This window comes from Mangifera indica, chromosome 15 (genome assembly GCF_011075055.1).
Source record: "Mangifera indica cultivar Alphonso chromosome 15, CATAS_Mindica_2.1, whole genome shotgun sequence".
NCBI lineage: Eukaryota > Viridiplantae > Streptophyta > Magnoliopsida > Sapindales > Anacardiaceae > Mangifera > Mangifera indica.
The window spans coordinates 11,225,734-11,246,678 of record NC_058151.1 but is presented as its reverse complement, the minus strand read 5'-3'; the positions used below and the strand labels follow the sequence as shown (position 1 = coordinate 11,246,678).

Here is a 20,945-nt window from a genome sequence, read left to right as displayed (position 1 = left end):
AAGGCGATCATCAATATAATGTCATTAAGAGAGAAGTAACCCATTTAGATGTAGAGTAACCTTAACACCAAGGGAAAATGAGAAAGGCCCAAAATCCTTAAGAGAGAATCATTAGGCTAGGTGTTTAATAAAGTGTTGCACTGTTGCATCATTCATCTATAATAATAGTGTCATCAACATAGACATATAGATATATCATGTTACTATCAATGATGCAAACAAATAATGAGATGTCAACATAAGAGTTGGTGAAGCCAAAAGTAATAAAGAAGTGGCATAACTTATGATACTTCGAACGAGAGGCTTGCTTAAGACCATAAATGGCCTTACGAAACTTGCAAACATGTGTAGGATGATGATTATCAATGAACCATGATGGTTGTGCCATGCAAATATTTTTAGATAGATACCCTTGAAGAAAAGCATTATTTACATCTAATTGATATGGTGACCAATCACAACTGACTACAAGATTAAGAACTAGACGTACAGTAGTATGCTCAATTTAGGGCTAGACTCGAGCTGAGCCAGCTCGAGCTCGAGCTCGAGCTAGGCTTGGTCGAGCTCGAACGAGCTGGGCTTGGCCGAGCTCGATCGAGCTTGAGCTCGAGCTGGCTCGACAAATTTTTTATTAAAATTTTTTACATAAAATGACGTCGTTTTGACCAATATATATTAAAAACGATGTCGTTTTGATAAGAAAAAATACGCTAAGTCGAACTCGAGCCTGAAACGAGCCGACCATAGCCGAGCTCAAACTCGAGCCGCCCATACATGAATCGAGCCGAGCTTGAGCTCAACCGAGCTGAGCTTGGCTCGGCTTGAATTCAGCCCTAGCTCAATTATTAGGCTTAAGGTGTCATGGTCGTTAACTCTGAAATGTTGGTGGAATCTTTTGGCAACTAGGTGAGTTTTGTACTTATCAACAGAACCATCAAGAAGTCATTTTTTCTAAAAATCCACTTACACCCCACTAGGTTTTTAGATTGATCTATGGGAATATGCTCCCTTGTCCCATTTTGCATAAGAGCATTATACTCCTTAGACATGGCCTAAAGCCATTTAGGATCTTCAAGAGCTTAAATCACAATTATGGGTTCAAGGTCAAAATGTGGAGTAAGTTTGGTAGTGAGGTTTACTTTATGTGTTAGTTTATCAATAGCATTTTTGGCACAAGTGATCATGGGTGGATATTAGTTGAGTTAGATGTTTATTTGTTAGAGGGTGTTTAGTGTGAATAGGGCTTGGTTTTATTGAAATATTTTTCTACTAAGGCTTTAAAATGAATGAATACATCACACATGTGATTTTTGCTTGAGAGGGTAATACCAAATATATTTGGTATAGTGATCAACAAAGATAACATAATATTTAAAATCATTAACTATGTATATATGATAGGTCCACACATCAGAAAAGATAATTTCAAAAGCAATAGACAAGACAATAGTAGATGAGGTAAATGGAAGTTTATGGTTTTATTGCAATTACATGTATTACAACTAGAAGTTTGTGACAATTGACTCAAAATAGGTAAGGAAAAAGTAAAAACAATATGTTTTAAATTATTGAATGACTGATGACCTAATCAAGAGTGCCACTCGAATGAAGTGGTCTTGACACTAAAGGAAGCAACTAACAAAGTAGATTTGGTTAATGAGATCGACCACTTCTACATGTCATCCTTAGTTTCTCCCCTCAAAAGGATTGCCTTTGTGCAAAGGTCTTTTACATGAAAGACAATAGGTAAGAATGTTATATATGCATTATTAGGTTTACAAAATCGATAAATAGATATAAGGTTCTTTTTCATATTAGGAATGCAAAGAACATTATTTAGAGAAAATGTATGATAGATTATACGAAGAGAAGTAAAACCAATATAGAGGATGGGGAAACCTGTACCATTTCCAATCATGATGTCATCAAAACCAACATATGAAGTAAGAAGAGAGAGATTACTTAGTCGATTGTAGCATGATGAGAAACCTCACTATTAAAAAGCCAAGTGGAGTTTTTAGTGGTAGTAGTAAGGTGTAGTGCGCCCAAGGTTGCCAAGGTGTTGAAAGGCGTGGTACTAAAGGACAAGGAGTTGAAGGGCAATAGATTTAGTTAGATAGAGCATGGGTAAGGTAGAATGTGGGGCATTTTTTAATAGTGTGACCTTAAAGACCACAAGCTTGAAATTAGCCAAGATAAGGTCAGGGTTATAAACATTTTCCTTGTGGTGTAGTGACTTGTTATCTTACATTAAAATACAAGAGGGATTAAGGACTTGGCTAGGATGATAGGCATCAGGGTTTGTTGTAGTAGGCAATTGGATTCACAATGGCTAGACGAGAGAGTGGTGATGCTTGTGCTTGGTGTAAGGAGGTTTCTTTATTGATAAACTTTTCATAGGTTCTTTAAAAGAGATAAAGGTCTCACGAGCATTGGCTACCTTAACAATGGTTTTATACTCCTCATTAAGACTACTAAGAATCTTGTCTATGAGATCTTCCTCGTAAATTGGCTTCCCAAGAATAACCAATTCATCAACATGACTCTTAATGAATTGCATGCATTCAAATATGCCTTGAGATCCTTTGACATAATTTTTTGGTTGTTCCTTTATTTGCTTTATATGACCTTTGAAGGGTTTAGAATATGTATTTGCAAGTGTGGTCCATGCTTTTTAAGAAGAGGTGATCCTAATAAAAAAAGGAAAGAGAAAAAGCTGAAAGAGAACCAATTAAAACATTGAAGATAAGTGCTTTATAACCAATCTTTTCAATCATATAAATTCATAAAGAGTTATGTTTGAACATTCAAGTGGCAATCTTCATTTGTAAGTGCGTATGTTTGTACGTATGTTTGGATAAATATCATTAGGTTGATAGAATTGTGATGAAGGATCAATAAGGTGTTTGATCGTAAGATCCATATCAGCACATATGATGGCCAATCTAAAATGTTTGTAGTCTTATTATTATCTCTACTAAGGGCACAAATAATACGATAAGACTATCATAGTATTAAACAATCTTATCAAAGAGGAGTGACAAATCTTTTTCATCGAGCTTGTGGGTGTCAACTTGGTATAACACATGGGTGTGTGTTAGGAACATGTCAACTACACTGACTCGTCAAAAGGATTCCACATAGATGATAACCACAATGTTTATAGAACATATCATCTTAATAGACGGTGATATATGTGATCCTTGACTTAAGAACGTTAGAATGTCTTGTACACCAATTTGCTTAGTTTGACACTAGTCTAACGTAGCCTTTTCCAAAGGTTTATTAAAATGGTTGTGGTTGGCTATGTTGAAAGATGTAGCAAGACTATAGTAGATTAATAGAGGATTTATCATTCTTAGGTAGAATAATGGATATCTTAATGTACAGTTTGGTTATGACAACAAACTAAAATCTATAACTATAGTGAGAATAGGTTAATGTTTGATCTAATGATTATGTGGTCATTGTTTGACTACAATTATGTTAAAGATGAATTGAGATAGACATTACTTCTATGTCTCAGCCTTGACGAGATATCAGTTGATGAAAGGATTTGAATGCATGGTAATCATACTATTGAAAAGGTTAAATATTAATCTTCAATTGATTTTTTATCGATTAGATAATTATGATGTCTTGCTAGAAACTGTTCATGGTATGTAAATAAATAGATGATTATTTGTGACTTAATCATAAATTTAATTCATTGTCAACATGATAGGAAACTAGACATGGCAATGGATTGGGTTAGGTGGTGTCGTGTTGACCTCAACTCTTCCTATTGTGTTGGTGGGTTATGCCATGTCAAGGTCTACTACAATACAAGCCTTACAAGTTGGGTTGACTCATCATATCAAAGGACCTTGAGCTTTTATAGATCAATCCGTTGAATTTTATAGATATATAAATTATTTTTTGAATAATGTCTTTTAGGTTTCCAATATATTAATTATTAATGTCTTATGGAGAACTCAAAAGATATTAATAATTAATAGATATTATTTCATGTGAAACACAAAAGACATTAATAATCATTAATGCATTTTCAATTTCCTAAAAATATAATTTTGTTTTTTAATTTTTTTCTAATATCTTTTGGGTTCTCAATATATTGTATTTTTAGTTTCTTAAAAATATATTTTTATTATTATTTTAAAGTTGAAGAGTGTCATGTTGGGTCGGGTTGAGTCAACCTGCGAGTCCGACACAATTCATTACTATAGTAGCAAGTCATGCATTTTGCAGGTCGTGCCAAGATAAAGGTTCAAGCCAAGCCTTGGGTCGGTCCAGGCCATTTAACATGTTTACAAGAAACTTATGGGTCATGATTGAAAGGTTAAAGATTTATTACGCATAGAGTAGATCACATCATGATTTGAAACTCTATTAATTGATAAATATGAATCTAATCATATTTTGATGAATGTCTTGCTCATTGTTCGACCTAAGTGTATTGGATTAATACATCAAAGGTCAAACATAATAATCTAATTGTTTAGAGGTTAAAATGTAATTTGTGGAAGTTAGATTTTGATCTAATTGTGCATAGAGTGAATCATTTTGAGATATATGTAATATCTCAAATATAGAAAATTTAGATATTTGAAAATATGTATTAATATTTAAAAATAAATATTAAGGACATTTTAAGTCCAATAAATAAATTTGTCATAATCCACATAACATATCACTACATTGAAAGGTTTTTGAAACCTTAGCCATCCAACCTCGAGAGAAGAAATTCTCTCAAAACTTCCACTTCTTATTCATCAATTCTTAGTTATCTAGTAATTACTTGTGTTTCAAACAAACCTTTATATTATTGTATGTCTGTAGTTACCTTCGTGTGGATGAGTAGAGGCCTTAATATACTGTAGGGAGTAGTGAAATTGTTTGAGATGAATTCAAGGTGGATTCTTGATTGAAGGAGTCATCAAATATAGGTTTGCAATTCAAAACTCTCATTTTATATGTATAACAACCCCTAGATTTTCGAGATAGGGTTTAATGGTTTAAAATTTTTATTTTTCATCTTATTCCGCTACCAATATTAATTACAATTTGGATCATGAAAATCATATCCACCTCGTTCTAGAATTAAATTCAACCATTAAGGTATTTCATATTCTATTACCATCAATTTTCATATGTTTCCCTAAATACCATGTCAAAACAGTAAAAAAACTTGACATATCAGTCTATCATATAATATAATGATAATATATAATTTTGTAACTAAATTATCTAGAAATTTTATAATTAAATATACAAATTAATCTTAAAAAAACTTTTAGTATGAATATTGAAAAATATCAATTTACCTCCATATAGTAAAATATAATTTTCCCTTATATGGTAAAATATCAAATTATTCTCATACAGTAAAATATCAATCAACTCTTATGTTTTGAACCAAAACAATAAGAAAACTCGTAATTTCATCTATCCTATAATGATAATATATAATTTTGTACTTAAAAAAAATTATTACAATATTGGAAAATAACATGTTACCCCTACATGATATTTTACCCTTATACAGTAAAATATTAATTTTCCTCTATTTAGTAAAATATAAAAAGTCCTCCATAAATATAAAATATCAAAAGCCTCTTACATGTGTAAAATGACATGTAACCCCCTAACATTTTCCAGAAAAAATCATTTAAGTTTTTTTTATCATTTTTATTAGCCAAAAAATATATTCCCACCCAACATTTCGTGTATCCTAACCTTCAACCCGTTAACTTTCAAAAACTCAAATACCCATCCTTTTGTTAAATTATATTGTTATTTTCAGAGGTTAAATCATCATTTAAAAATTTTATTTAAACTCATATTTTAAGGTTATCCTTAAGTTTAAAAATTTTATTTTTGCCCTCTAATCTCATATTTTTCAGGTTTGAAAATTAACTCTCCTGCCCAATCTGGGTTTCAACACATATTTTTCGCATATATAGTCACCCTCTACCTTTTGAAAAATGACAGTTTCACCTCTTTTTCAGTTTCAATTTTTGATCATCGATAACATTGTCGACATGCTTCTCCTCCAAGACTAAGCTGTCAATGTCCTTCTCCTTCCCATGGTGACTCCTGTTGGCACAAAATGGGGTGAAATCGAGCGACATATCTCACTTGATTTCGATTAAATTTGTATCAACGTGAGTCACCAAGGAGAAAGTCTAGCGCCAACTACGAGAGTGTCACAATGCTAGTAAAGTTGAGTACATTGGACTTGTTTGATCTCGGTGGACAATAGCGACAAGAAACTAAGAAGGAACTCTCGATGATGATGAGAAGGAGAATAGAAATCGCATTTGGAGGCCACTGGGAAGGAGCTAACTTGTCGTAGACTAGTACTAGGCTTGATGATGGCTCAACCTCTGGTAAATTGGTGGTCGAAGATAGAGGAGAGGATGTTGGAAATGCAATAACAACTAGAAGAAGAGATTAGGGCGTGTGCGACAATATTTCAAAACCTTGGAGTGTGCGACAATATTTCAAAACCTTGGAGTGGCGACAGGCAGGGAGAAAAATACGTGGGGTGTTCTGGAAATTTGCCAAGGGAACCCTAGGACATTGAGGGAAAAAATCAATTTTTAAATCAAGAAAATATGAGGTTATAGGGCATAAATAAACATTTTAAAGCTTAAAGGTAATCCTAAAATATGAGTTTAAATAATGATTTTACCCTTGACAGTAATAATAAAATTTAACATAAAAATGGGTATTTAGATTTTTGAAAGTTAGAGGGTGGGAGGTGGGTGATACATGAAATCTTGGTTGGGAGTATGTCTTTTGGCCTTTTTAATTTTGAAATTCTCTTCAATCTTATCAAATAAATTCACTGCACAAGAAAAATAATACATAATTGTCAAAACAAATGAAATTTCAAGTTAATGAACATATAAATACCTAAATGTAATAAACTTTTTAATTTGATTTGGAAATCATGATGTTGGAATTTGAGTTGTAAAAATAAAAATGTTCAAAATTTGTAGGATTAGCATGTATCACGCATTAAGGTTTGTATAAGAGGGGGTCAGTCCATTTTTGTGTTTAAATTAGGTTTTGATTATATTCTGCAACCCCCTAAAGAATCGGTGAATTTTTCCACACCCCCTGTTTTTTTTTTTTATGTATATGTCATTCCATTTTGAAAGGGTCCAATTGTTATTTTTTTAACCTTGGGGGAGTTGAAATATCCCATTCGAAATTTTAGTAGTAAATCTGATGACCAAATTAACCATGCTGAGGTTTCATCTTAACTGCCAGCGGCCTTCGCGGCTTTCAAACCGAAGTGGCTTGCTCCTCAGTTTATGAACATTCACTACATGGTTCCCATGACTGCTATTTTGTCGTCTCTCAACTTTCTCTACCAAATCCCCAAAAATCACTGGTACTTTTTTAATTATCCTTTTTGTCACCTTCTCTATTATTATTTATAATTATTGTGTGAACCTAACTCACAGGAAGGTTCCTATCAGTATTCATTAGATTTCTGAAATTTTTATTTTTGATACTATAAACTCAGCTTTCGCTTGTGTTTTTGTTTGGTTTGATTGGTTCATACAATACAATGCCTTGGTGGGATTTTTCTTCACTTTCTTCTGTTCGAAATTTGAGAGTAATGTTTAAGGTCTGTGGGGTTTTTGTTTTCAGAGTTTTATACGTTAAACTAGTGTTAGAATTCGTCTCATGCGTGTGACCGTTTTGTTCAGAACTTCCAGGTGTAAGGGGAAACAGAGAAATGGGTTTCAGTTTTAGACTAAGAAATGAGTATTTAAAGGCTTTTGTTTCGAGCCAAACATTTTGATTTGCAGCTCATAGTTTTGTGAAGGATTTATGTATGCCAATGCAGAATTCTTTTCATAGAACTTCATATTTTAGAGCCATTGTGAATTATAATAGATTTATGTGAGTAATTATTATCAGAAGGTACGTGTACAGTTAAGATGTTCATGTCACTGAGGGTGCATACATTATAGACCAAATTTTGATGATTGCAGTTCTTAGTTTGTTGATGATTCTTGATGTCTGATTGATAGTTTTGGGTAATATATGATTGCTTTTTGAAGGTTTTATTAGATTTGGATAGATGTGCGAACTTATGCTTAGTTCTTTAAATTCTTTTCAAGCTTAAAATGTCCGCAATATACATCTGCAATAGTCAACTGTGTTCTAAGGATTATCTAGGATATATTAACTTAAGATTGAATTTTTTGCAAATGAATTGTGACCTTAAGATTGATTTTGCGGGCATTTTTTTAAGGATAACTCAAGTTGGAGGCTGCATATATCTGCAAATAGAAATCATTCGTTTACGGACATTGGTTTTCCTCTCATAGATCATCGGAACTCAGAGGTATTCTTTTCCTTGTGAATTTTTTTTTGAAAAAGTTAAACAAGTGCTTGCATTAACAGAATTTTGTCATGTTTTGTACACATAAATGAACATATGAAGTTTCTAAGAGATACCTTATGCAGTTAATTAAAAGTTGTTTCATCAGTTAATTGAAAGTTGTTTTAGTAAACTTTACTCCTCTTAGGCAGGTTAAAAATAGAAAAAGAAGATAGTAGATAAGATGATATAACTAGAGAAAAATTGCAGAGACAAGAACAAAGATAGGTCGATTAAGATTTTTCCTTTTTGATTGTGTTTGTTTTCATGACCCAAATCACCCCTATTTTATTCACTGATGAAAATTACAAAATTGAATTATGGAGAAAATGAATTTAGAGAACTTTAAATGGGTATGCTTGAATTACATTGTGTTACAGCTCCTACCTTTAAGGTGTACAGTATGAGACATGTGGCTCTTGCCAGGGGAGTGAATCAGGAAACAATTGTGGGGTTGACTGAGATTTTAGAAGATTCCAAATGAGAGGGGGGAAGCCTCGTGGGTTGCTTGGAATGGTGGATTGGGAAATTAGTTAGGAGGGTGTAATAAAAAAGAGGCAGGAGAGAGAAAAAATGAGGAAAATTATTATGATTTTGGTTTGGACAACCATTGATTGAGGGTGGTCCTGAATCCTCAGATTGCTGGTTATCTTTCAGTTTTATTTGTTTTTCGTTTTCTACTTCATAGAATTGGCTATGTAAATATTGTGTAGTTTTCTTTGTTAATTTATGAAATAGCAGTGGAGTTTTATTCAATTCTGGGTTCTGGTCTGCTTTTCTTTTTCAAAATCAATTCTATTTGTGTGTGCTGATTGTGTGTGTGGACTGGTTGTAAGATATTGTCATGTAAATTTCAAAATTAGTAGATAAGATGATATAACTGGACAAAATTTGTAGATTCACAATCACATACATTCCATCCCATGCACAGCAAAAATTAAGAACTGTCATGCTCCTTTTAATGAATTTAAAAGAAAAACCTAGACCATGCTCACAGATGGCTAAATAAAACAGAATAATTGTTTCATATCTGATTAATCTAAATTTATTCTGCTGTGTTTATAATGCACAGTGCAGAACGATGGAGGCCCAGAATGTTTCTCATACTGTCAAGTCTCATGGAGTTAGAGTTGCAAGGACACACATGCATGATTGGCTGATACTTTTGCTTCTTGTGGTTATAATTGCCATACTCGCACTCATGCAACCATTTTACCGGTTTGTTGGCAAGGATATGATGACTGATCTTAGATACCCCTTGAAAAGTAATACAGTACCCTTTTGGACTGTTCCAGTAAGTCCACTGTGTGGCTGTGCCTTTGTTTCTTAAAATAGATAAGTTTTAAAAATTTAATATTTGATTATGATGTCCTTTCCATTCCCCTGGATCATTAGTTGTATGCAGGTTTCTTGCCTTTGGTGATATTCCTCTTTGTCTATTGTTATAGGAATGATGTATATGATCTTCATCATGCGATTCTAGGTGACAATTTCGTTTGGTTCATGGATGCTTTCTCTATAAATCAATCCTTTGTGCAATTGACTGAAGCAAAGTATTACTGCTTATGCAGGCCTCTTGTACTCTCTTTTAGTGACACAGGTTATTACAGAGTCAATTAAACTTGCAGTTGGTCGGCCCAGACCAGATTTTTTCTGGCGTTGTTTTCCTGATGGAAAGGATGTATGTCTATCTGTTTCTGAATTGATGCGATTTCTACTTCTGTGTGAACACGGTTTGCTGCTTATTTTGTTGCTTTGTAACAAGTCATATTCTTAAATTTGTGACTTAATGTGTCTTTGTATTTCAGGAATATGATAAATGGGGAAATGTCATATGTCATGGTGATAAACATGTGGTAAATGAAGGGCATAAGAGCTTTCCTAGTGGGCACACTTCAAGTGAGTTATGCTAATATGAGGAATCCAATGGTGTGTTTGTAATCAAAATAAGTCAGTTGAATGCCGATATTAAAGCTTTTCATTTTTTTTTTTTTAAAGTGATCCATTATCTTTCAGGAATAACTTGGTTATTTTGTCAGTCTCTTTTGCCGGAATGGTGTTCCTATCACTGTATTTATCTGGAAAAATAAGAGTGTTTGACCGCAAAGGCCATATTGCAAAAATTTGTGTTGTCATTCTCCCTCTACTTGTTGCTGCTTTAGTTGGCATTTCTCGAGTTGATGACTACTGGCACCACTGGCAGGATGTCTTTGCAGGAGGTCTACTAGGTTTGTGTCATTGGTTTTCCAAATATTATTCTATATCTAACTAGTCTATTCATTCGTTGTACAATTCACCGACTCCCTGGAAGCGTCTTTGGCAGGGCTCACTGTGGCTACAATTTGCTATTTGCAGTTCTTCCCGGCACCTTACCATGCTGAAGGTATGTCCCTGGCCATGGTAGTATTGAGCTCCATTTTGGTGTCAATTCCCATGGAAGACAAAGTTTGATAGAACTTTCATAAAATTGGGCTGACACACCAACTTGGTTACCTGAATGGTGATCTGCATTATTGGTTGAATAAAACTATATATACAAATAATTTTTGTTCATTTATCTGTATAAATTGAGATGACAATTTGTGTTTAAGTAATGTGACTATTTAGTTTTTTTTTTTTTAATTTCAAATCCACCCAATCAGATATTACCACATTAGTTTGTATGAATAAGTTTATACAATTTGTTTATACATGTAGTATTACTCTTCTAGGTTTGCTCAAATTGAATTGTATTCTTGTTACTTAGCATAATCAAAGCTTTTGTGCGAATTATTCTGTAGGTTGGGGACCTTATGCATACTTTCACGTGTTGTCGGAGCTAAATGCAAGAACACAAGAAGCCAGTGCCGCAAATTCACACTCTGTACCTACCCTCCCTGCACCTACCATGGGTTCTCAGGCTTTGAATGAACAAGATGAAAGAACCAGTACCAGAATTACTGGGTTACCCTCAGCATTTAATTCTGGTTCATCAGATATAGAAACTGGTAGGAGATAAAATGTGAATATATATATATATATTCCACTTTCTGCCCCATTGCAAATTTGGATTCTGCAGGATATAGCTTGTTTACAGAACTTTAAAGTTTTGTTCTTGGTTGGTAGAGTAGAATTATGCACCTACAACGCGTACAAAGTTCAGTATAAACAATGATATATTATCGTGTAATTGAATATTATTTTGTCTCTAATTTAAAATCACTAAATTGTATAATAATATGTTATTGTTTGTATTCATGGTTTGTTCATATAGTTTTATCGTTGTTGATAAATCAGTTCTTCAACTGTCAAAATGTATACATTTCCATTATTCCAATCAAGTCCATTTTAAAATTAGAAAATACATAGTAAATGGACCTAATATTTCGTCTACTATTATAATATTTAAACTTTAAAAATGGATGGATATGAAACTGGAATAATAAAATTGGTATTTCATTAATATTATTCATAAAATAAGTAATATTAATTAGTTCTCCTATTTGTATGTAATAGAAGTCATTTTAAAATATGCTTCTTCATTAAACCTTTAAACGTAAATTAAATAAGATTACTGAAAAAGGAAAGCAAATTATTAATATAATTTCCAACTTAATACTTAAGCATTTCTCTGTCTACATGTGGTAGTGTGTTGGATTGATCCCAGTGCAGCCTATTAGGTTTACGTGTTGGGTCGGGTTGAGGTCTGGCATTTGGTGAGTCTTTGTGTTGGTTGGCCTAACAAAAACTTAGGGTTTGAGGTACAATCCAAAACCCTCAAGGTCATGCCTTCATATGTTTTTATCAAATGGATGCGGGGGTTAGCTTCCTAAATATAAAACTTTAATATTTTTAAAATTTTAATTTTTTTAATATTATTGATAGATCAAATCAAGTTTTACCGTGAGTTTTATCTCATAGATAAGAGCTAGCTCTATTAAGTTTGTAAGCTTGATACGACCCATATTTTTCCATGTTAAGTCAACGTAGGTTGTGATAAATTATATATGGCTGGCTTAGACTATGAGCTGTTTGACTTTCTTTGATGTCTCCAAACCTGTCCATTGGTATGTCATAAGAAGAATTTAAAAAACTATACGATACTTGTATCTAGGAAATTATGAAAGGCTACTACCATACTCTAACACCATTAAAAAAAAAAAAAAGTTAATGATTCAGGGACGTTTTAGTAATTTAACTTTAATTATTGTATACAATGACTAAGTTTATTTGAGTAATAAAATTTTGTGTACCACCATTATTTAGATCATTACTATCAATGTTTAAACCATATTAAACATAATAATTAAAAATAAACTAACATTTTTCTCTTCTTTCACTAAAAATCAAGTGAAGTGGTTAGAAATTATGAATGGTACGTAATTGAGTATGTATGGTTTTAGTTGATATGAATGGTGAATATTTGAGATTTCAAATGTTGAATTTAAGGGTTTTATATATGGGCATTTTAGTCAAAATGAAATATATTGGTTATATTTGTATATCACCAAAAAAGTTGATCAATCCATCCCGGTTAGCTATCTTGAATTTAGGCCATTTTGATTAATTTCCATTTTTAAATATCAATAAAATTATATGTACAAGCACAAAATTATTTATATTATTTGTGTATACAATATTACTCTTTACATATACAACCTCCGGTATTCAAGAAAAAATTTTTGAGGTACTTGTAAAAATGTCAAGCAAATATATTACTGTAGTACTTTATGCCTGGACGACATTATTAATTATTTTTATAAATTTATAGCATCAACATGTAATTTTAGCTGATTTAACAGCAAGGGGATGCATGAAGTTGGTGGTGTAAGTAAAGGATATGACTTTGCCTTGCGCCAGTGGTTTTGCATTGTTGATGAGACAGTCATCAATGGCTATGCGCTTGAATTGGTTGGGGTTAATGAGTGTTGAAGAGCTGAAGGCTCCACAGTGCAGATGAATATTCGAAATAGGGCACCCTGCAGCACACAGGTTGGCTATTTCCACTGAATAAATTGGTATCCCATTTGGCCTACGCCCTGTGAAACTCTGTGTGATTGCTAAATCCTTCGTTGAACACTTTCCTTTTGCTCTACTTCCTGCATGTTCAATAAGAAGTAATATCCATGAAACGACTACTCTAGGAAATTATAACATTCATAGGATAACCCACATCATCTATTTGTCAAATCAGTAAAACTATAAATAAAATTATCCGTACAAATAAATTTGTATTAACTTTTGTCTACAAACTGAAAACTGAGATGTTAGTTTGTAGTTGGATGATGTGATTGTATATTTTCATCTACATCTAGAAAACTATATGCTTTGAAAGAAGTTTGTACAGTTTGGGAAGGGGTTTTGATTGGTCAAAAAGACGAACCTACTTCAACCAATATGCCCTTAGGCACAGCAATACATAACATAAAAATCACAATAGAAAATGGTGGACAATTAGCTAGAGCAACGGTTGCTATAACAAAACTAATTCCAAAAGAGGGAAAATCGGCCAAATTAAAATTACCGTCTGAGATGGTCTTTCCTTTTGATATCCCAAAACTGCTCATCAACAGTCAGACAAGTTGGGAATGTTGGGTTGAACTAGAAAAGTTTGTGTAAAGCAGGATCGAAATATTTCAAAATCACTTAATTACAAACTGACACTTCAATTTATATACAAAAAATTAGTATAATATGTACATATAGTATTACTAAAACACTATGACATTAAAAATCATCAATCATGAATTCCCTTGCTTGTTTCCTCGGGGTTTTTTGTTTTGAGCCCTGTCTTGTTTATTTTGTTTATGCATACAAAATAAAATCATGCATTCACTGGCTTGAAACAACAATATTTATGTGCCGAACAAGAAATTCATGTATGCAAAATATAGGATTCATATCTGGACCTAAACAAATCAAATAAAAGAAACATTGATGGGGTATCAGAACAAACCGTCTGGAAAAGAAAGCAGCAACAGGCCAAGTATTATTATGGTGGCAACTGGAAACAGACTTCTCATTGTTGCTACCAAAATTTGTTTTTCTGTATTGATGGCGAAAAATTCCAGTTGAAATTATGGGGGAAACAATGAGATAAGAAGAAAGGATTTGTGTAGTTACTCAACAATATATACTTAAATTCACAAAATCTAAATAGAAACAATTGGTAAATAAAATGTGATATTTGATGGATATATTCTCCATATCTCCAAATGGAAATAATATTTCTTATTACTTGTATTCGCAAATATATTTTCTTATTAATATGTGACATTAATATGGAAACAAAGTGATAATAAATATAATAAATGATAAAAAATATGTTTTCACACCAAAACAAGCGATAAATTTTCTGGCATATTTCCTTGATTGTTCATGGATGGTCTAATACCCAAAACCATCTTTGCCCTTTGGTCCTGGCTGCGGGTTGGGTGGTGTGCTCCTCCTTGTTGGCTTCTCCTGGTTGTTTGTTGCTTGGTCTCCAGTTTGGCCATGTTGTTTCTTTGCTTCCTCTGTTGTTGCTTTGTTGCTTGGTGTTTTCTTAAGATGTTTTGGTTTCCTTTCCTTTCCCCGTCTTGCGTTCTCTTGAACACTATCTTTGGGTTTCTTTTGATAGTTTTCAAGAGAGTAACAAGTCTGTGTTGTTGGTCGTAACCTAGGGGCTTATTTAGTGATGCGATGTTTGTTTATTTCTTGTTGTATTTATCGGTTGTATCTTAAACAAGCTTTGATTGTGCTAGTCACTTTAGCCCTTTTTATTGTCTATTCATACTTACCAAAAAAGAAAACTAAAAACCATTGTTTGACAAGAGAAGAGAAATTATTTAAAGCCCAAAAGACGTATTCCCACTCAAAGATTAGTCTTTTCTCAAGTTCTTATTTATTAATATTAAAAAATTTAAACACTCACTCATTCGTTAATTTTTATAATTATTGTCAAGAATTAAATCATCATTTAATAAAAATATTTTTAAAAAACTAAAAATTTATCATATTTTTTCCTAGGTTTAAAAACTAACAATTTTACCCCCCAAAGTTTGAAAAAATGACCATTTTTCCCTAGGATTTTTCTAGTCACTACTATCAGTGACCCGAGAAGGTGACGACAACGTTATCTCTTTCTCCTGGCTTCTCTCTCTATTCCGATCAATGATCTATCTCTGTTTCTAGCTAAGAATTGAACCAAAGTGAAAAAGACGAAGAACTATAGAGTATCAAACTTAGATTGTCGTTGAAGTTTAGCGTTTTTGTCACGAGAACCACGACGATTGGACACAACTAGAATTGGAGAAGGAGAACCAAATCTGAAGTTTGATGGAGATAGAGAGAACTTCAAGGTCCAATAAACTTCAAGACTCACACTTGTGTTGTCTACCCAAATCATAATCTTTAAGTATATTAAATTTATTTTTGTTGATCACTGTAAATTGATTATTCAATTATCCAGTTTTATTAAACCAAAATATAATTAATATTAACCCACGTCAGAAAATTTCTTGCATGGATTAGTCTTTTCAATAATTCATGTGTCTATTGGATTATAAGAGAAAGAATAGGTAGAACTTAAATTTACCAATTCTTTCCATAGTCAATAAGAAGTTGTCTATTTTTTGGACTCTTTGCATTCCTTATTCTAAATGATTTATATTCGTTGATATTCCTACTTTTATATTGTTTAGGAAAGATTATGAAGTTAGCAGTTTTTACTATACTCCTACTTCATTTAGATTTCTGTATTCCAATTAAATTCGGATTCCTCATTCAACCTGTAAGTGTTTCTTATATATATGTTTCGACGAATATTATGTTCATCTCTTCAGGTTAGAGATGGCTAAAGAACCCAAGAAACTTGAACCAATAAAGCTTGAAAAAGCTCGTTTGGCAACCTTCAAGAAGAGAAAGAATAGTTTGTTGAAGAAGGCTTGGGAGTTGAAAACACTCTGTGATGTGGAAGCATGTATGATCATCTATGGCCCGAAAAATAGAGATCAGCCAGCGAAGCCTGAGACCTGGGCCTCTGAGGAAGGTAAGCTAACTAGTATTATCAACAGGTACAAGGGTAATCACAAAGCTGATCATGCTCAAAGAAATGCGGTTTCTTTGCTTAATTCAAATGAAAACACAGAGATGAAAGTTGATGATGGGGCTGAGCGCGCTCCCAAGAATAGTCGGAGACTAGAGTTTGCTACATGGGATCAGCGTTTTGACAGATTTTCAGAGGATCAAATGAAGAAAGTTTTTTGTAGATTAAACAATAAGCTAGAAGAGACAGTGAAAAAGATTGACACAATAAAGTCCGAATTAGAAACATTAGGGGACTCTCAGATTAGCCACAGCCATGCTCATCAGAATGTAGGTAGCCATCGCAAGGGGAAGAAATCAATTGATATTCAGCGGCCCATCAATTTCCAGGCTAACAATCAGGTTTATCAAATACCCTCTATAACTTTAATGGGGACTCCAATGTCGACGAGGCCTGATGCAAATAATCTGAATCAATCTGGGCGTGCATCAAGTAGCACAAATCTACACAGTCCACAGCAGTCTATTGGTGCATCCAGTAGCACCATTCCATTCACTCCACTGCAACCCCCAGTTCAGTGGAATCTCGCATCGGCACAGCATCCACTGCAGGGACCAGTTGAAGAATTGAAGCTTTTTGACTAATTTTATGGAGATTTGGAATGATCATTTTTTTAAATTTGGAGGAAATGTGTGACGAATTAAGGTGTCCTCTCCTTTCTTGATTAGGAATTTGGATCCTGTACTTTTCTTTTTATAAATACATATAAATGTATTTAGAGAGTAGAGAGTTCCCTCTTCATGTTTTCAAATCTTATATTTTCACAGGAATACTTGGATTTCTTAATGTTGAATTTTGATAGTTCCTTAATTGTGTCATGATTTTCCGTTTATTTAATAGCAGAACTCTCTGGGTGTCACTTTTTTCCTTTGTATAGTCCTAAAACTTCAACTGGGCATTACTCTTTAGACAGATTTTCTTCTGTTTATTTGGCAAAGCTCAGTGCATTCTTTTCAGCTCCAGAAATTATGGGTTTGTTTCAATATGTTGGAGTCTTTTGTTTTTTGTCTGCTCCCGTACAAACCTGCACTGCTGACTCTCAACAATTGGCAAAATATACCCTGGATTAGAGGCATCGCACAATGCCTATTCCTGCTATCTAACAACTCACTTGTTGGTTGTGGCTTTTTTTTTTTTTTAAATTTTGGTAACGAAGAACCTTGTCCGAGGGGGATTGCCACTTTTATGGGACCAAACCAAACCACACTAGGTAGGACAACTACCAAGTCCAATGACTAACTCCACAACCACTGAATCAGGTAAACCAAGTTTGATCTTGATATATCATCAAATAAGACTTGAATTTATGCTCTCTTATATATAGAGTCTCCTTTTTTGTCATTCCAGCTAGAGATGTCAATGGGCCGGGCCGGGCTGGCTCCGGCTCGGCCCATCGGGCTAATGGGCCGGGCCTAAGGCCCAAACAGTAACAGGCCTTCGGGCCGGGCCGGCCCATTAAAATATAAAGGCCCGGCCCATAAATAACGGGTTTTAATCGGGCCGGCCCGGCCCATTTAATCAATTTTTAAAAAAAAAAATTTAATTAACATTTTTTAACATAAATTTTTTTCAATCATTAAAACCGATAACAGTATCCCAAATATTTTATTTATAACCTCTCACTTGTGACGGAAGAATATCGTAGTTATATGACGAAAAATATTATAAATTAATAACATAGTACAAATAAATTAATTTACATATGGTATAAATTATAAAACATAAATAAAATATATCTAATATATAATATTTATCTACTCATTTTTTATATTTAAATCTTTGAATTCTTCAAAAATAAATAATTATCATTTACGAATTTAGATATTTTTCGAAAGAGAGTTAATGAAATTAAAAATATAATGAAATAATTGAAATTGAGTAATTAAAAGATTTATAAATAAAAGTGAAAATAAAAAGAAATAAAATAGATTTATTTAAAATTTTTTTTTTTTTAAAATTATGCAGAGCAGAGGCTTCTGCCTGGCAGAAGCATAAATCTGCTTCTGCCAAGGCAGAAGCAGACCAAGGCAGAAGCAGATTTCTGCTTCTGCCGCAAGGCAGCTTCTTCTGCCGTTTGCTTCTGCTTTGTTTCTGCTTATGCTGCCCAGCCTCCAGGAAAAAAAAAAAAAAATATATATATATATATATATATATATAAACAGTATCGGGCTGGGCCAGCCCATGGGCCTAATATTAAAGCCCTAGGCCCGGCCCGGCACTCTACAGTGCCGGGCCGGGCTTTATCGTGCCCGGGCCTTTTTTCGTGCTTCGGGCCGGGCCTCCATTTAGCCCGGCCCAATTGACGTGTCTAATTCCAGCTATCCTTTCGGGGTGTTGGTTGTGGCTTTTACATTGCCTTGGCTGCTCAATTCTTTTTGCCTGTTATAATTCACATCTATAGTGCCAAAGTAGTTTGGACATCTAATAGAGGCAATTTAATTAGTTTGATAAGTCTGTGTTCGAGAAGAAGTTTGTTAACTGTCTTCCTAATTTTCACAATCATGCTGATAATTTTTTTTAAATGAGAAATCCTTACTCAAATTAAATCGTCTTTTTAAGGTTGAATCAACCACACCAAACAAGCAAAAATTTTTAATTCAATAACTGACCCTGTAAATATTGTATTAAGTAAATCAAGAATTCAATCTCGATATGTCGTCGATGAGTTTCAAATCCACACTTTCTTGTTTGGGCATCTGGTACCTTTAGCATTCAAATTACCCTAACAATCATACTGACGATTGTTGTTATGATGTATGTCAAATTTTGGCATCACTATAAAAGAAAGAACCTAATGACTTCTATTCCTCAAGAAAACTTAGAAGAGGATGATTTCTTGGAAGAAATTAAGATAGTTCCACGATCAGGGTTTCAGAGATCTCAATATTAGGCAGCATGGACAAAACCGATACTCATTTTTGTGCTTTAAATGCCAAGCTTCATTGACTATGAAGTCAAACTTAGATTACTTCCAAAAGCACAAGAATATACAATCCTCACATACAGCTTAGCCCAATTATGGAGAAACCCATCAACAGGAGATGAAAAAATTCCAAAAAAGGGTGTTTGGGATTAATTAATAAATTTCAAAAAAAAATCTTACCCACTATTGATTAATAATTTGCAATATCTCTTTATAAATTGAGACACAAATAATATATAAAATTCTATACATAAACAATCATATGTCATTATATAATTTGATAATTTTAAATTATAAGTCTTTTTGATTTCCAAATTAATTATACGCATCACAAAGAGACGTTTGGTTGTGGGTTAATAAAGAATACTATGATAATCATGATAATCTTCAATTATCAATAATAATATGACAGATAATATAAATTATAATCTGATTAATAACTACATTTTAAATATTAAAAAATTATTAAAATTTTTTAATTTTATTATAATTATATCTTTATTTATTAATTTTTTTTAAAAATATTAATAACCTTTTAATTTTAATAATAAAAGGTCTCCCAACCTCCGTTAGGCCAAAGGAAAATTCCCGGTTGTAAGGTAAAAGCAAAATTCTATTGCAAGCTGTCTACATCAGAAGAAATTCAACTCCACGGCGTTAGGATACGGAATTCAGATGCCAACAGCTTAATAAAATACTGATAAATACTGAATTCGGATAATTTATTATTAAATAATATAATTATTTTTTTTTTCTTATTTAAAAATCACGAAATTAGCATATATTAATTATAATTAATATAAAATTCAACCGCTAAATTGACCTCATGATAAAATGCAAAATTCATATATTGATTTCGAACCTTTTTCACGAATCTGGACTATCCAGTTTGGACATGAAAGACTCTAAAGCATCCATACCAAATCCATATCCGAACCCTTGCCCGTATCCGAACCCGACGCCGACACCGCAACCCATTCCAACTCCAAAAACTAGGTTTAGCTGGTTCCACGGCCACCCACCGAAACCCACTCCGCCGACTAACCCAAACCCGACTCCAACACCACACCCAATTCCGGCTCCACCTCCAGGCCCCAACACTCTCTGCCCCACTTTCCGGTAATTTTCTTGCAGGAATTCTGTCACTGAAAACTGTTTCTTCGCATTGCTTTTCTTGTTTCTCGACCCATTCCAGTTCCAAAGAGAAGTGCCGTTGTCTGTTTTTCTAAGCCTTCCTTTGGTTCCCATGGTTTTTGAGTAAACGAGGAGGATAAGATTAGACGAGTCAACAATGTTTACTGTTTGTTTGCCTTGGCTGGCATCATCATTTTAAAGTATATTTATACGTTGTCGTTTAATGGAGATAAGTGTTTTTGGTCCGTCCATGTTTGTTCGATCTTATTGGCTTATTGTTGGGATAAAATATAGGCCTAAATGATCATTTCATGGATAGACCATGACATATTATTTTATGATTATATAGTTTTAAATTAAGTTAAAAGACTTATTTTTATTTAAAGTATCTTTTTGTCTTTAATTTTTATCTCTTAACT

General features: G+C 33.2%; 3 protein-coding genes across 6 annotated transcripts; 2 read left to right on the top strand and 1 right to left on the bottom strand.

Annotated features, from left to right (window-relative positions):
- The first annotated feature begins 7,286 nt into the window (after positions 1-7,286).
- On the top strand, positions 7,287-11,641 carry LOC123197598 (lipid phosphate phosphatase 2-like). Of its 4 annotated transcripts, none has more exons than XM_044611923.1 (9): positions 7,287-7,402; positions 8,276-8,368; positions 9,477-9,698; positions 9,800-9,887; positions 9,976-10,085; positions 10,213-10,303; positions 10,444-10,632; positions 10,728-10,787; positions 11,185-11,641. In XM_044611923.1, exons 3-9 carry the CDS (start codon positions 9,486-9,488, stop codon positions 11,400-11,402), a joined length of 969 nt encoding a protein of 322 aa, XP_044467858.1. In that variant the 5' UTR covers positions 7,287-7,402; positions 8,276-8,368; positions 9,477-9,485; the 3' UTR covers positions 11,403-11,641. The 4 variants fall into 4 exon arrangements, with proteins under 4 accessions (XP_044467858.1, XP_044467854.1, XP_044467855.1 ...); XM_044611919.1 differs by lacking the exon at positions 7,287-7,402 and adding an exon at positions 7,474-7,642; XM_044611920.1 differs by lacking the exon at positions 7,287-7,402 and adding an exon at positions 7,488-7,941.
- A 1,463-nt stretch (positions 11,642-13,104) lies between these two features.
- On the bottom strand, positions 13,105-14,714 carry LOC123197613 (protein TAPETUM DETERMINANT 1-like). Its single transcript, XM_044611938.1, has 2 exons — positions 14,340-14,714; positions 13,105-13,482 (listed from the first exon to the last, which is right to left on the bottom strand). Exons 1-2 carry the CDS (start codon positions 14,404-14,406, stop codon positions 13,157-13,159), a joined length of 393 nt encoding a protein of 130 aa, XP_044467873.1. The 5' UTR covers positions 14,407-14,714; the 3' UTR covers positions 13,105-13,156.
- Positions 14,715-16,177: 1,463 nt separating this feature from the next.
- LOC123197612 (MADS-box transcription factor 56-like) lies at positions 16,178-17,307 on the top strand. The gene has a single exon (XM_044611937.1). It carries the CDS (start codon positions 16,214-16,216, stop codon positions 17,051-17,053), a length of 840 nt encoding a protein of 279 aa, XP_044467872.1. The 5' UTR covers positions 16,178-16,213; the 3' UTR covers positions 17,054-17,307.
- Positions 17,308-20,945: the final 3,638 nt, after the last annotated feature.

Excerpts from the sequence above, each read along its gene's own strand:
- LOC123197598 (XM_044611919.1), top strand. The coding sequence starts at position 7,583 with ATGCCTTGGTGGGATTTTTCTTCACTTTCTTCTGTTCGAAATTTGAGA. Across the intron at positions 8,369-9,476 it reads TAGATCATCGGAACTCAGAG|TGCAGAACGATGGAGGCCCA; the intron begins GTATTCTTTTCC and ends TATAATGCACAG. Across the intron at positions 10,788-11,184 it reads GGCACCTTACCATGCTGAAG|GTTGGGGACCTTATGCATAC; the intron begins GTATGTCCCTGG and ends ATTATTCTGTAG.
- LOC123197613 (XM_044611938.1), bottom strand. The coding sequence starts at position 14,406 with ATGAGAAGTCTGTTTCCAGTTGCCACCATAATAATACTTGGCCTGTTG. Across the intron at positions 13,483-14,339 it reads GCTGCTTTCTTTTCCAGACG|GAAGTAGAGCAAAAGGAAAG; the intron begins GTTTGTTCTGAT and ends TTGAACATGCAG.
- LOC123197612 (XM_044611937.1), top strand. The coding sequence starts at position 16,214 with ATGGCTAAAGAACCCAAGAAACTTGAACCAATAAAGCTTGAAAAAGCT.